At 40.7% G+C, this 15,153-nt stretch overlaps 1 protein-coding gene across 5 annotated transcripts in view; it reads left to right on the forward strand.

The window, feature by feature from the left end:
- The first annotated feature begins 201 nt into the window (after positions 1 to 201).
- npl (N-acetylneuraminate pyruvate lyase (dihydrodipicolinate synthase)) overlaps positions 202 to 15,153 on the forward strand; it is a 49,371-nt gene continuing 34,419 nt past the window's right edge. For 2 of the 5 annotated variants that reach the window (XM_078218320.1, XM_078218321.1), the window contains exons 1-3: positions 203 to 261; positions 11,098 to 11,165; positions 11,247 to 11,320. In XM_078218320.1, the coding sequence (XP_078074446.1) occupies positions 211 to 261; positions 11,098 to 11,165; positions 11,247 to 11,320 (193 nt within the window). In that variant the 5' untranslated portion in view covers positions 203 to 210. Of the gene's footprint in view, positions 266 to 420; positions 446 to 9,793; positions 9,814 to 11,097; positions 11,166 to 11,246; positions 11,321 to 15,153 lie in introns of those variants that run through there. The other 3 variants (XM_078218322.1, XM_078218319.1, XM_078218318.1) reach the window with 3 other exon arrangements.

The raw sequence follows: 15,153 nt of genomic DNA on the forward strand, positions 1-15,153 counted from the left end.
ATCAGCTTGGATCATGTAGATCAAGCCCAAGACAGGAGGTGAGAGCCCCGTCTTGTCAGCTTGGATCGGGAATGTCTCAACTTGTTGAGACTCTGAATTGGACATGTTGGAATAAAAATACCAAAAAAAGTGGGTTAGTCAGCTGACCAACGCTGGTCATCTGACCAGGGGTTACAGATCAGAGGGTGACGCGGGGCTCAGAGACGGCGCATGCTCCGGAGGGATCCTTGCTGTTGGAGTGGTGCAGGAGAAGCCCCGCAGGTAGGTAAGCAAGCCGACACCATGGGCAATAAACAGGTCCTGGGGAGCTGTTCAGCTCGCTTGGTCAATCAGTCAAAGGCTTGTGTTTGATTGACCGCGAGCTCAGCAATTTGTTAAGGAACAAGGGATGGTAACTGTGCCAAGCTGTCTGTCGCTGCTGCTAGCCCGACTTCGTAAACTTAATGTGTATGTGATTTATTAACCTCTAATCTGAGAAAATATCTCTCTGTGTAAATGGATTTGCAATCTGCCTCATTTAAAACTAAAAGCAAAGTATTGCCGATACCGGAAATCCGAAATAACAACAATTCTGTATGAACTCAACACCTGACGGATCTACTTGATGCTTCTGAGCTGCTAACTCTTGCTTTCTCTACAGATGCTGTCAGATCTACTGGGTTTATCCAGCACTTTCTATATTTTAATTTAAAACTACCTGTGTTGGCCTTTCCTCTTTCAGGGTTCTCAGCTCACAACTCATGACATGACTTGTTTTCAGTCCCGTGACATTGCTCATGCGGTGGGTAGGCACTTTCCTTCTGTACAACGTTTGCCTTCAGTTGACATCTTGCCAGCTCTAACCTGCTTGACTTGATTTGAGGTTACTAACTTGTTATAAATCAAAACGCAAAAGAGTAGGAAGATTTATAATGAACCATATTTAAATAAACATTATATTGTCTACAGTGTTGACTAATAAACAACAAGTGAATACACTTGACGACAAAAACATCGTGGATGTATTTTTTGTAGCTTCTAATTGAGTTGTTATACATTTTTACATCAAGTTACAAAAAACCCAATTTATTTCAGTAAAGTAAGGCTCAGTCCGCAAGGAGAATGCTGTTTACACATTAAATAAAAACAGAAAAAAGTGCTGGACCTACTCAAACTAAAAACACCGCTGGAAAAACTCCATAGGTCCGGAAGAGAGAAAGAGTTAACAGTTCAAATCCAATATGACTTTTCTTTGGAACTGAGGTGGGAGAAATGCAATTTTCTTTTGGTCGAAAAAAAAGGAGGGGGGTACTGGGATGAGTGAGAAGAGGTTGAGGAAGATTAAATACCAAAGATATCAGGGAGCAAAAGGCAACCGGAGGAGTAATAGTTGTGTTAGCAGGGTTTGCAAGGTGACAGGGTATCGCCGAAACTTCAGACAATACAAGACTCTCAAAGCCAGTGTCTGTTTAAAGACGTATCTTTCATTTGACCAGCAGCTGCTCGGAGTAGTCACCAAAGGGTTGGGGCTCCTCCAAACATAGAGCAGCCAGACCTCACGGATGAATTCTGATGTATACAATTTGAAACTGATCAATTGTACATTTTTCTTATCAATTACTGGTGCATTTCATTAGCTTTAAAACAGTCATCTTCAATTCATAAGTTATTGAAAACACCTGTCATATACATTAGCCAATGGCAATTCACCTTTTGACATCAAGGAATTTTATTAGTCCGTACAATCCGGAAGCTAACCCCATTTCCTTTATCACTTAACAACCCCAGAAGCCTGACCTCAAAGGTTAGAGGTAAGATTCCCACCAGCTAGTTCCACGTCATCGGCCAAACCAGACGAATGCGGTTTTCCCATGTCTGGGTAGCATCTGTCTTATCTGGACAACGAATATCGAATGTTCCTCCATAAGAAACTTTACTGATAATTTGCACATTGAAATTTTCATTGTTCACTAAGAATGTGATCCTGCACTTTTCACCCTTTACCATCCTGCCTTACAGCAATTTACCTTTGACTAAATTAATGCATCAATTTAAAAAATACATTAATACATTCAAAATATCAGCATATATGTTTTAAATCCTAATCACTTGTTTAAATCTCTTGCTGCATTTCACGTGTGTAAACTGCTTTCTTGTTAGCTTATGAGTCTGTTTTTAAAGTCAATGCTGGTAGTTGTTAATATCTAATGGTTTAAAATCATTTCTAACCTATTAAGATTTTTTTCCCCTACATTGTACTCCCCTTCTGGCCATTGGCAAGCCCAATACTAGGCCAGTAAATAAAGGTATCTAAGGAAATATTCTTAAATCCTAAAGGGTGATTTGGCTTGATTTCTCTTTTTTTACTTTGATTGTCTTCACTAATGCTGTATTGGTTGTGCATAACTGCATTAAACTGATCATCCCCACTAATACTAAAATCATAAGGGAAAATAATATTACCTCATGTAGGCCCTGAAATGAATATTTGATAGTATGTATTCTCATACACTGGAGGAGCGCTTGGTACTGGGGACATCTTTGCCCACATGAATTGATGCAACTGCTGCTGCACTCCTCATAGACTTCCCTGCTGAAGAACAGCAGCATCTAAACATTCATATAATTACAATGAACATTAAAATAATGATGAAGAAAAGCACTATCCCTTGTACTATGGTTGTTCCCAGAAAACCCATCCAGCCAGTTGCCCAGTTCTATAGAAGAAAGGATGTTGGTTGGTTGAGCTTATCAACCTCCTTTCAAATTAGTTATGTTCTGTGAAGTATCTGGTATATATGTACAACACTGATCCAATAATGAAAGCATATGTTCCACCCTTAGTTGCCAAGATGAAGTCTAATGCCATTTGATTCTGTAGTACAAGAGTGCACATTTCAGTGAGGGCAAAACTATACCATTGGGAAACTTTTCCATATCATGGCTTCAATCTCAATTGACAGTCTTACACATGCATACAGGAGCATCATCATACCAAGGAAGTTGTTTAATCCCACAAGGGCATGTCGATTTCTCCCAGAAGGGAGCTGGTGAGAATGATAAATATATAGAACCACATATCCAAGGTAACATGACCCCCTTCTAGCCATGGGTATGCCTTGTTTCCACAAATTCAATATCTGCCATTGAGAGTTGGATAAGTGTTCTCCTTGAAACAATGCAGAATATTGCAGGATAGATCATTACTGGGTAGATCCATACACATCCGGCTGGTTAAACTGAGTGGTGGCATCCGCATGTGCCCAAGTCCCCTCTGGGCCTTTTCTCAACACACAATATACCTTTCGGTTTTGGTTCTACTTCATTTAAAATAAGGCTGGGTGCTGGACTGGATGTGTTATAAACAGGTGAGTACCTTTTCATGTGACCTGGCCTACCTGAAACAAGAACTACTACCATACAAGTCTACTCTATCACAAGATCTAGGAAAACCCAAAGCCAATTTTCAGGATCTCTGAAAGACTGAGTAAGCTGATCCCACACAATTAATTATGACCATGACAGAAACACTGAGTGCAAAGGTATTCCTCTCTCAGCATGTATAGGAATGTGCGAGCAAACCCAATATTTAGATAAATTGGCAGTTCTAGCACAAGTGTGTGCCATATACAGATAAGTGTTAGTATGCCTTTCTCGATGGACTGTATCAAAAATTGTAAATTGAACAACAAAAGAATAGAAAAGTTTACAATCGTTTTGATGATTATCAACTGACAGTCTCTATCCTCTCTTTTTTAAATGTATTTATAGATCCACGCCACAATCACAATGGTTTTAATTTCAGGTCTGGCACTTGATAATCAGTCTTGGGGCTTGACTACATCAGTTGTTGTCTTCTCTTGACCTTGTAACTGTCTTGAAATTTTCATGCACGTAATATTCTGTAAATATAAACAGAGTGCCCTTCGGCATTTAAGTTAGTATCACTTTCATTGAATTTCTATTTCTTCTAATATTCCCCTGATTTTTTTGGTGTCATGATTTGGTATCATCTAGTCACTCATCTGCAAATTCAAATTATCCCTATTATTAGTAATGCAGCTACAGGAGCCATGATGATCCCCTGTTCCACAGGATGATTATCCACTCACTGGGACAATTTCGTTATTACTGGATTGCTCATTAGGATGTGGTTTCAGCTGTGTCCAGTGCCACCATCACAGACTGTACTTTTCATCAATTAGGGCACATGTTTGTCCTGTGACAATCGTGCTATAAGGCCCCTCCCATCAGACCCCTAGCCCCCTTTGTCTGTCATGAGTTTCACCATTACCTTATCCCCTGATGTAGGTAACTTAGGAGTGTTCTCCTCTGCCAATCTCATCCAGTCTCTGTACTGCTGTTGTGATTACTGCTTTTTGAGAGAATGTAAACAGTCTCCTAATCCCTCACATCGAAACACTGCTTCTTGGCTAACTCCCTATCTTGTTACATCCTCTGGGAGGCGCATTGCCCTACCAGTCATCAGTTCAAAAGGGGTTAATCCTGTGTCTCGGGAAGGAGTAGCTCTCTGTCACAGCAATAGTGCAGGCAAAGCCTGTACCCAATTGTTTCCCTCTTCTAAAATAGCTTTAGCTAAACTATTCTTCAGTGTCTGTTTCATTTGTTCTCCCATTCCTGAACTCTGGGGGTGATATAGTATAGGAAACCTCTGTCTTATCCCTAACATTCGACAGACTTCTCTTAAAACTCTTCCTGTGAAGTTAGTTCCCTGGTCTAAGTCAAACTCATGGAGGTATTATTTCATTTACCAATATCATAACTACAGGTTTGACTATGGCATCTTTGCACAGGAATGCATCCACCCATCAATAATTACTAAACAATAGGTCTTCCCTTTTGCTCTAAGTCGTGGTCCTGTGAAATCTATCTGCAAATATTCCCATGGCCCTTTGGGTTTTGACTGGTTCCCCATCTTAACCCTTCAATGATGGCCTGGTTCCACCAGGGTGCACTGTAAACATCTTTGACAGAATTTTGCCATGTCTTCTCCCATACCTTTTCACCACCACCAATTTCGAACTAAACTAGTCATTTTATCACTTCCTGTATGAGCTAATCATGGTATACCTATAACAAGGTTTGCTGTACTGCTTCTGGAGATATTATTTTCCCCCCTTCTCCATGCGCCATCTTGACCTATCTGCCTCCCTTGTTTTTCCCACTTCTGCTTCTCTTCCTCTGACACTTGTTCCTGTATTGCTTCACATTAATGCCTGGAATATCATCAACTTGTAATGCTGCCACACCTACTGTTTGTGTCCCTTCCAAACTCTGTTCTAACAAATCTTTTGCTGCTTTGTCAGCTTGACTTTCCCTTCTGTGCTAATCTTGTATGCCGGCACTTTTATTACAGCTGCTTCTAAGGGACTATGAGCTGCTCGGATCAGATCTTTCATTAAATTCTTATGCAGTATATGCCCCCTACTAGATTTTATAAAACCATGTCTACTCCAAGCTGTCATATAATCATTCACTACCCCAAAAGCATACCGACTGTATAGATGTTAATTCGCTTCTCTTTACTCCATTCTAAAGCTAACAACTCTGCTACTTGTGCTGAGATTTGTTCTCATGCAATCACTGTTGCTTCATCATTTACCACTGCCCATGCAGTGCGGGGTTTATCTTCAACATATTTTCTAGCTCCATCTACTTATAGGTTGATTGCCCCTTTACCTGAGTGGTTCTTCTGCTAAGCCTTCTTGCTTTCTCAGTCAATTTTGCAACACATTCATGTTCCGTTCCCTGCACTGTCAACCCTCCTGCGGGAATTTCCCTAACATCTCTGCTAATTTCTATATGCCTGTCTCCCGGCAAGAGATTTGCTTCCCATTTTGAACGTCTTCCATCAGAAACTCCTTTCAATCTCCCAGCTTCTGAAATCTGGGCGATTGTGTGAGGACTGTGGAGGATTATTTTTCCCATCAGGACGAGTGGCTCTGAAGCACTTGCTGCCCAGGGTTAGGATATTTTCCCCCCTACAGATTGTAATAAAGTGACGCCACCTTTTTGGCACCACCTGTGCAAAGAGTTAACGGTGAAAGAAATGTTAACTTTTCTACCCACACAGGCTGCCCGGCTTTCTGAACATTTCCAGCACAGTTGTTGTTTCAGATTTCCAGCAGCCACAGTATTTTGCTCATTCTGCAATACGTTTATGTCATGTTCTTTGCCCCCAGTTCTACGATCAGGGTTTAGAATTGCTGATTATGTCAGCAATCTCAACCTGCAAATTGAAGCTCCATATCAGCGCAGGAACTAAAAGGGCTAAGAGAATGCGATTTGTTTGCAAGCCGTGATTGCTAGTGTAATACACGTGGCGTGTATCCCGCATATAGAGGTAGTTTTGCCCAAACCCCCATCAGTAGCAGCACTCGGGATGCTAATTGGTATTCTAGTCAACTCCCGCTGAAGTTATGAACCGTACTGTTGATACACCAGTAAGCAGTGACGGATGTGGACTTAATGGAGCCTTGTGCACAGTTCATTTTCGGTGATCCAGGTCATTTGGGTGGTCCAATGTGCTCTTTGTGAATACATTAACATGCACACCTGTTCATAGAACTTTTTTTTTCTCTCTGCCGACTTTCCTAATGATTGGATCCGATCTCTGTGTGGTTATTTAGTTTGCTTCTCTGACTGTATTTGTGATTTTTAAAAAAAATTCAGATGTGACTTTGCAAAGTTTTTTTTAAGAAGTGTTGTTGAAGATTTTCCCCCGTTTTTACAAACAGCATGGATTGGTACAATAAAGCATAATAATTTTTACACATGTGCATACAAAGTGACAAGACCATCAAAGCAGTTGGTTCAGATTATTCATTACAAGCGGCGCCTCCCAAGATACAAACAATAAAGGGGGAAAAAAGGGAAACCAGATAAAGCCTGAGAACATGGCATAACGGCGCATGATCTTGCTTATAGGATCTGGAGACAGAGCCACATAACTTAGATTCGAGGATTTTCAAAGTAGCTACTGCTATTGCATATTCAGTCAAGGAGAAAATAGGATACAGATACAAAGGCTGATCAGCCAAAGGCTCTCTCATGATGCTAGGCATGCACGAAAGCATACTTCCCCATCTCCAGCTATATCAGGGGTGCCACTGACACAAAACAATGACTTTTCCCAGGACATATGCTCTGACTGCACCTTTACAGGAGTTCATCAGAGATTCTTTGATCCCAAAATAAGGAAAATAAAATACTGAAACAAGCTGTGTGACACCAATAGTTCTGAGGGGGTTTTCCTCACCAGCTGTGTGGGCTTATTGAGCTATCCCCGCAACCTCCACCAAACAACCCAACCGCCTCCTCACAGTGGCGCTACTCATTAGTCCTGACAAGAATAAAGGATACCACTTAGTATATACCACCACCATTATAAACGCATGGATTATAAGAAGAAAAAATAGCACAACCCCAGTGTCATACAACCTACTTGGCGCGCTCCCCAAGACTCTCAAGCCGTTCAAAGATATTAAACCATGAGGATTAAATTTTGAAACCGGACCAGAAGCAATGCAGTAGTCCTCCATGCCACTTTGCATCCCTGGCATAATGAGGATATCGTCGGATCAGATCTGTGTCTTAAGCTTGGAATAATTAAACCATTGAAACTAGAAGCAGGAGTAGACTATTTGGCCCTTTGAGCCTTCTCTGCCTTTCATTTTGATCACGGCTTATCAAATTAAATATTCTGATTCTCCCCCCTCATATCCCTTGATCCTTTTAGCCCCAAGAGCGAGATCTAATTTCTTCCTGAAATATCTCAATGCTTTGGCCTCAACTACTTTCTGTGGTAGTGAATTCCACACATTCACCACCCTCTGGGTGAGGAAATTTCTTCTCACCTCAGTTCTAAAGGGTTTATCTCTTATCCCCAAACTACGACCGCTAGTTCTGGACTCCCCAACTAACATTCTTTCTGAATCTACCTTGTCTAACCCTGTTAGAATTTTATAACTTTCTATGAGATTCCATCTTACTCTTCTAAACTCCAATGAATGTAATTCTAACCAATTTAGTCTCTCCTCATATGACAGACTTGCCATCCCAGGAATCAGCCTTGTAAGCCTTCGCTGTACTCTCTCTATAGGAAGTACATCCTTTTTCAGATAAGGACACCAAAACTGCACATGATGCTCCTGGTGCGGCCTCATCAATGCCCTATACAATTGCAGTAAAACATTCCTATTCCTAAACTCAAATCCTCTTGCTATGAAAGCTAACATACCAGTTGCTGCCTTTACTTCCTGCTGAACCTGCACGCTTGCTTTCAGTGACTGATGCATGAGGCCACCAATGTCTCGCTGAGTATCCGCCTCTTTCAATTTACACCCATTCAAGTAATAATATGTCGTCTTATTGCTACCAAAGTGGATAACTTCACATTGATCCACATCTTACTGCATCTGCCATGCATACTCAGCCTGTCCAAATCATGCTGAGGGATGCATTCCATTATAAACAAATGGACATTCCTGGTATTCGAAGGATAACAGGTAAAATTCACCTGTGTTCGAACACCAGATCGCCCCCATCAGCTCAAAAAAGGAGTGTATCAACTTGGGTTAAAGTTCATCCACTGAGTTCAGAGAGACCAAAGTCTTAGTCGGATTGTCGAAGCCTTGAGGATCCATCAGATATCACCCTCAGGATAAAGCAGTGCAAACTGCAGTCAGATAGTTTTCGGATGCTTTACAGCCTCATTGAAATCTCTGTGACCAAAGCTTTGAAAAAGTATGATTACCAGCTGGGGTCAGACCTTGAAAACAGAATACAATGTGAGCTTTTTAGATTAATACCCACAGCTTTTCTGTCAAGATTAAGAAAATATGGTAGCCAGTTCTCAAAAAACTTAGCTAGGAGCTTACCCTCAGCTCCTTCTCCAGCCCTGTTTCTCCAGATTGATCAGAGTATCTGACATTCCATTTAGCTGAAAGCGGCCTCAACTGAGGAAGCTGCATACTCGACAATAAGGATTCTTCCTTCTGCTTCTTCAAATGTCTAATCGGTACTCTGCAGTTTACCAATATGAACACTGAAATTCTTTACCAAAAGCAGAGTTTGTCATGCAAGCTAGCTAATCACTATGGCAATAAATCTGCCTTGTATGCAGAAATAGAACTCCAATCATCCCAATGAGCAAGACAAACTTTGAAAAGAATGCAGTTTTATAAATAGTCATTCAATTGCAAATTGCAGTTGAGTTATTCTAATGCAGAAAAGTTTATTTTCATGGGTATTTGATTCTGAAGTCATTTCGTGAATTCTGTATATTACCTTAAATAACCTGTTCCTAATAGATGTGTTTACTATTTGATTATCAAGATATCACCCTCTCTTAAATAATATGCAAGTTAGCAAATATAAAAGTGAGATTTGCTAGCAGAGACCTGACTGACTATAGGCAGATGGAGATGCATCGGAGGTTTAGGCACATGACTACCAAATGATGTAGAGATATGTAGAGTTGTGCATGAGAGCAGGGTGAATATTGCTCCCTTCAGGGAAAGTTACTGAAGCTGGTGGGAGAGAAAAAAATCCGCTTGCTCTCACAAGATCTTGTAAGAGGACAATAAAAGTGTTTGATTTGCTCACAGCAGCCACAACTCGAGACATCGTGTGTGAGCAAGCGGATTTTTTTCTCTCCCACCAGCTTCAGTAATTTTCCCTGAAGGGAGCAATATTCACCCTGCTTTCATGCACAACTCTGAATATCTCTACATCATTTGGTAGTCATGTGCCTAAACCTCCGATGCATCTCCATCTGCCTATAGTCAGCAATATCACCAGACAGGATTAGTGGTAAATATTGAAGAATTATCACAGACAGCAAATTGGGAAGTAAAAACAACTGACCTTTCATTTTATAAATTTAATAGGGACTGCAATAGACTGGGACCGACAGATTATCATTAGTTTTAAAAAGAAATTGGAATTTGTAGAATTTTTTATTGTATTTGTCACAAATGTCAGATTTGGACAAGGGTTGTTCAGCAATAGTTATCACTTAGTACATTGTCACAACACATTCAGTGAGACATTTTTCAAGGCTCTTTAAACAGCACTATTGCAGTCTAAAAGGGGAAGTTCACATCCATTCAAGTGATTTCTAAGGGACTTCAACAATGTACCTGTGAGGAAATGCAGTTGTAGACAGCAGAAGGTTCTGTCAGTTTCATGCTTGATGACAAATTTGAGGACTAAGGTGGACATGTAGAGATCTGATTGATTTTTACCTGATCTCATGACCACCTTCTGTTTCTGTGCTGTCCCTGTAATCGGGAAGAAATGTCACAATGTTAGATTTGCCTACGTTTTTGGGGGATAAAATTATTTTGGGTGAACCCATATGACAGTGCAAGCTGTTTGAGACAGTTCCATCCAGAAGGCTGCACTGAACTGAATGACCTTTCCTCGTACAGCACAGTATGGACACTTTGAAGTACCTTATCATAACACCTCGTAATTTTGAATACCATATCAGACCTCGTGACCTTGCTCCAATTTCTCCTGTACAAAAGCAAAATATTGGAAACCTGAAAACACACTGCTGGAAATGCTCAACAGATCTGCTTCTCTTTCTATAGGTGCTGCCAATATTGCTGACTTTTTCCAGCATTTTCTAGTTTTCTCCACCTCTTCTAATAACTAAAGTTTGTCCTCCTTGTTGTCAATTTAGTGAATCATCTAAGAGCACCAGAGGTGCTCTTGCCGAGAACCAGCATGGATGTGATGTTTCAAATAGCTGCCTCCTGTACAGTAATCATTCTATGATTCTGCACCCTATTGATGGCCTTGATATTCTTGCTGGAGTCAAGTGCCGATGCAATATTCTATCCAGTTATGAATTATTTAATCATCTTGTAGTTCTGATGGAATATTACTAATTTTATTTTGCAGATGTACAAGCTATTTGTACTTATGGTTTCATAATGTCATGGGAACGCCAGCAGAAAACTGTGTGCATTTAAAGTTGGGCAGAGTTCTAACTGCCATGATGCACTGGTTAAATGCTATGCATTGCATGGTATCTGGCTGTTTAATTGAGGTTTCTGAGTATCGAATCAATATTAATTTTTATTTCAGATGGCAATGCCCAGGAACAAGCTTCATGGTTTAGTAGCGGCAACCTTTACACCCATGACACAAGATAAGTAAGAATGTTGGTGTTACTTAATATCTGATATCCACCTGTTTATTGTCATATTGGCCTAAAATTCTTTCTTGTCTTCCAGTGAAATAAATCTGTCTGTAATTGGTCAATATGTTGATTATCTGGTAAAAGTCCAGGGGATTAAAAATATTTTTGGTAAGTTTATGCCAGAGTTGCAGGTACTGTTTTTTTTTCCATTTTTATTCTTTACCTTCCCAATAATTCCAAGTAATTTATTCTCACTTTACTATCAGAACTGCAATATCAATTGAAAACTGCCATCTACTACAAATTGCTTCCAAATTGAAGTGGAATTATGGAAATGGGAATTGAGCATGGGTTGTTAATATATTTTTAAACTGTATGTTAGAAATATTTTAGTTAATTTGCAACTTAGTGAAATATACACTTTAAAAAATAAAGTCTTTCTATTCCACCTTTCCTGCCATGCTCCAACTGTCCCCAGGTAAAATATTGGAGTCCACCTATTTCACTGTCTTTGTCCATGATGCATTTTTATTTTTTCTTTGTTCATTTGCAGGGGTGGAGTTTTCACTCTGCATCTGTGGGGTTTAGCAGGAAAAATATTCTCTTTATTTGCATATCACAGAACACATGATCTGTATTGAACCAGTCCAACCAGGCAGTGTTTAAAAATGTAATACCTTCACTAAAACACTGTTCAATTTTCTTTCATGTATTCAAAATTGGATTTGATTAAAACTTTTTCAGTTATACTTTTATCACAACGTGTGTCTTGCACCATCTCCTTCCTGTGTAACATGATTTTACATTTCTGAAATGTGCAAGACTTCTAAGTTTTGGACAGGTGTAACTGATAAACCTCAACATAAATTTTACTTACACTAAACCCTGTCATTTGAATGAGCGAACAAGTTTCATGCCATAAATCTTGTGGGAATTCAAAACTCAAGCTATGTGGCCAGTGTTCCAACTTAATCTATCATCTGGTTCCCAAAATATGTGACCATTGACCATCTTGGACTTTCGGTGCCAATGCCTTTAACATACTGCACTCGGGTAGTAAAATAATTCAGAAATAAAATAGAGGACAATGCAGGAAAATTGGCATAAAGAGAGCTACTAGTTTTATTTTATGGAATGTTACGATCCCTGAATGGACTGATAAAATGTGAAATCTTGACATGTCATTCCTTCAGCTATTAACTGGAAGTTCGCAATTATTTTAAAGTTAAGCCATTTACTGAAACAAACGACTAAAAACACTATCCCTTTATAGGCAATCTTTATTTTAAACCACAGAACAGAATATTTATGCATATATTAGGAGCAAGAAGGTAGCAAGAGAAAGAGTAGACCTACTTGGACAATAGAGGGAAATTATGCATGGAGCCACAGAAAGTGTGAGATCCTTAATGAGTACTTTGTGTCGGTATTCACTAAGGAGAAGGACATGACAGATGTTGAGGTCAGGGATAGGTGTGTGAACGCTCTAGAGAATGTCAGCATATCGAAGGAGGAAATATTGGACATCCTAAATTGCATTATGGTTAGACAAGTTCCTGGGGCTGGATGGGATCTATCCTGGGTTACTGCAGGAGACAAGGGGAGAAATAGCTGGGGCCTTAACAAATATTTTCACATTTTCTTTGACCATAGGTGGGGTTCCAGAGGACTGGAGAATAACCAATATTGTTCCCTTGTTTAAGAAAGAAACAGGGATAATCCAGGAAATTATAGGCCGGTGAGCCTGACGGTGGTGGGAAAGCTTTTGGAGAAGATACTGAGGGACAGGATATATGCACATTTGGAAGAAAATGGACTAGTTAGTGACAGGCAGCATGGTTTTGCAGGGAAGGTCATGTCTCTCCAACTTGATTGAGTTTTTTGAAGAGGTGACAAAGATAATTGAGGGAAGGGCTGTGGATGTAGTTTATATGGACTTTAGTAAGGCATTTGACAAGGTCCCATATGGCAGACTGGTACAAAAACTAAAATCACATGGGATTCGTGGTGTGCTAGCTAGATGGATACTGAACTAGCTTGGTGATAGAAGACAGTAGTAGTGGAAGAGTGTTTCTCAGAATGGAGATCTGTATCTAATGGTGTTCACAGTAAGAGTTTTAACAACAGGTTAAAGTCCAACAGGTTTATTTGGTAGCAAACACCATTAGCTTTCAGAGCGCTGCTCCTTCGTCAGATGGAGTGGAAATGTGCTCTCAAACAGGGCACAGAGACACAAAAATCAAGTTACAGAATACTGATTAGAATGCGAATCCCTACAGCCAGCCAGATCTTAAAGATACAGAGAATGTGGGTGGAGGGAGCATTAAGCACAGGTAAAAGAGATGTGTATTGTCTCCAGACAGGACATAGGGTCAGTCACGGGCATTCAGCCTCTGATCTTCAGGTAAGCGTTCTCCAAGGCAGCCTTCATGACACGACAGCGCAGAGTCGCTGAGCAGAAACTGATAGCCAAGTTCCGCACACATGAGGACGGCCTAAACCGGGATGTTGGATTTATGTCACATTATCAGTAACACCCACAGCTTGCCTCCTGGACTTGCAGGCTGTCCTGTCTGGAGACAATACACATCTCTTTAACCTGTGCTTAATGCTCCCTCCACCCACATTCTCTGTATCTTTAAGATCTGGCTGGTTGTAGGGATTCGCATTCTCATCAGTATTCTGTAACTTGATTTTTGTGTCTCTGTGCCCTGTTTGAGAGCACATTTCCACTCCATCTGACGAAGGAGCAGCGCTCCGAAAGCTAATGGTGTTTGCTACCAAATAAACCTGTTGGACTTTAACCTGGTGTTGTTAAAACTCTTACTGTGTTTACCCCAGTCCAACGCCGGCATCTCCACATCATGTCTAATGGTGTTCCACAGAGATCAGTGCAGACAGTCCAGACAAATGCGAGATGATGCATTTTGGAGGATCAAATTTAGTTGTGAATTATACTGTAAGTGGCAGAACCCTTAGGAGCATTAACATGCAGAGGGATCTGGGCGTGCAGGTCCATAGATCCCTAAAAGTGTCAACACAGGTGGCCAAGGTGATTAAGATGGCATATGGCTTGCTTGTCTTCTTCAGTCAGGGTGTTGAGTGCAAGAGTTGTGAAATCATGTTGCAGCTATATCAAACCTTGGTTAGACCAAATTTGGAGTATTGCGTGCCATCCTGGTCACCACACTACCAGAAGGACACTGAAGCTTTGGAGAGAGTGCAAAGAAGATTCACCAGGATGTTGCCTGATCTCAAGGGTGTTGATTATGAGGTGAGGTTGAATAAACTGGAGTTGTTTTCCCTGGAAAGACTGAGGCTGAAGGAAAACCTGAAAGAGGTCTACAAAATTGGGAGCCATAAACAAGGTGGATAGTCAGAGGCTTTTTCCCAGGATGGTTTAAAAGGTTCAAGGTGAGAAGGGAAAATTTAAAGGAGGTATGTAGAGGACGTTTTTCAAGCTGAGTGGTGGGTGCCTGGAACAAGCTGCCAGAGGAGGTGGTGGAAGCAGGCACATTTGCAACATTTAAGAGACGTCTGGATGGGTACATGTATAGGGAGGGAAGAGAGGAAAATGGACCGAGTAAGGGAAGAAGTGGGGGGGGGGGGTGCCGCCCAAGGCCCATATCTATGCTGTATTTTCTTTGCCCTCTTTGCCTTTTATACTTACCACACATTGCACTCTCTCTAAAATTATAATCCTGATAGCAAACAGCCACAGTTGCTTTCTGAGAGTTCACATTTCCCCATTTTGCTATGGTCATGTTGTAACTTCAAGTGACTGCCTCCAGCTACTTTCCTTCATTTTTGGAGAGTTTTTTTTAAACCCGCTCCCAGCAGTACTCATGAGTTTTCCCCTTGGGCCACTCCATGACAAATCTGCAATCTGTAGATAGCTGTGGACTAAATTTCGTCTGCTTTACTCCCACGTTTTTTTTTATTCATTCGTGGCACATGCATTTATTGCCCATCCCTCATTTCCCCAAGGCAGTTGAGAGACT

Source organism: Mustelus asterias, chromosome 8, assembly GCF_964213995.1.
Source record: "Mustelus asterias chromosome 8, sMusAst1.hap1.1, whole genome shotgun sequence".
NCBI classification, from domain to species: domain Eukaryota; kingdom Metazoa; phylum Chordata; class Chondrichthyes; order Carcharhiniformes; family Triakidae; genus Mustelus; species Mustelus asterias.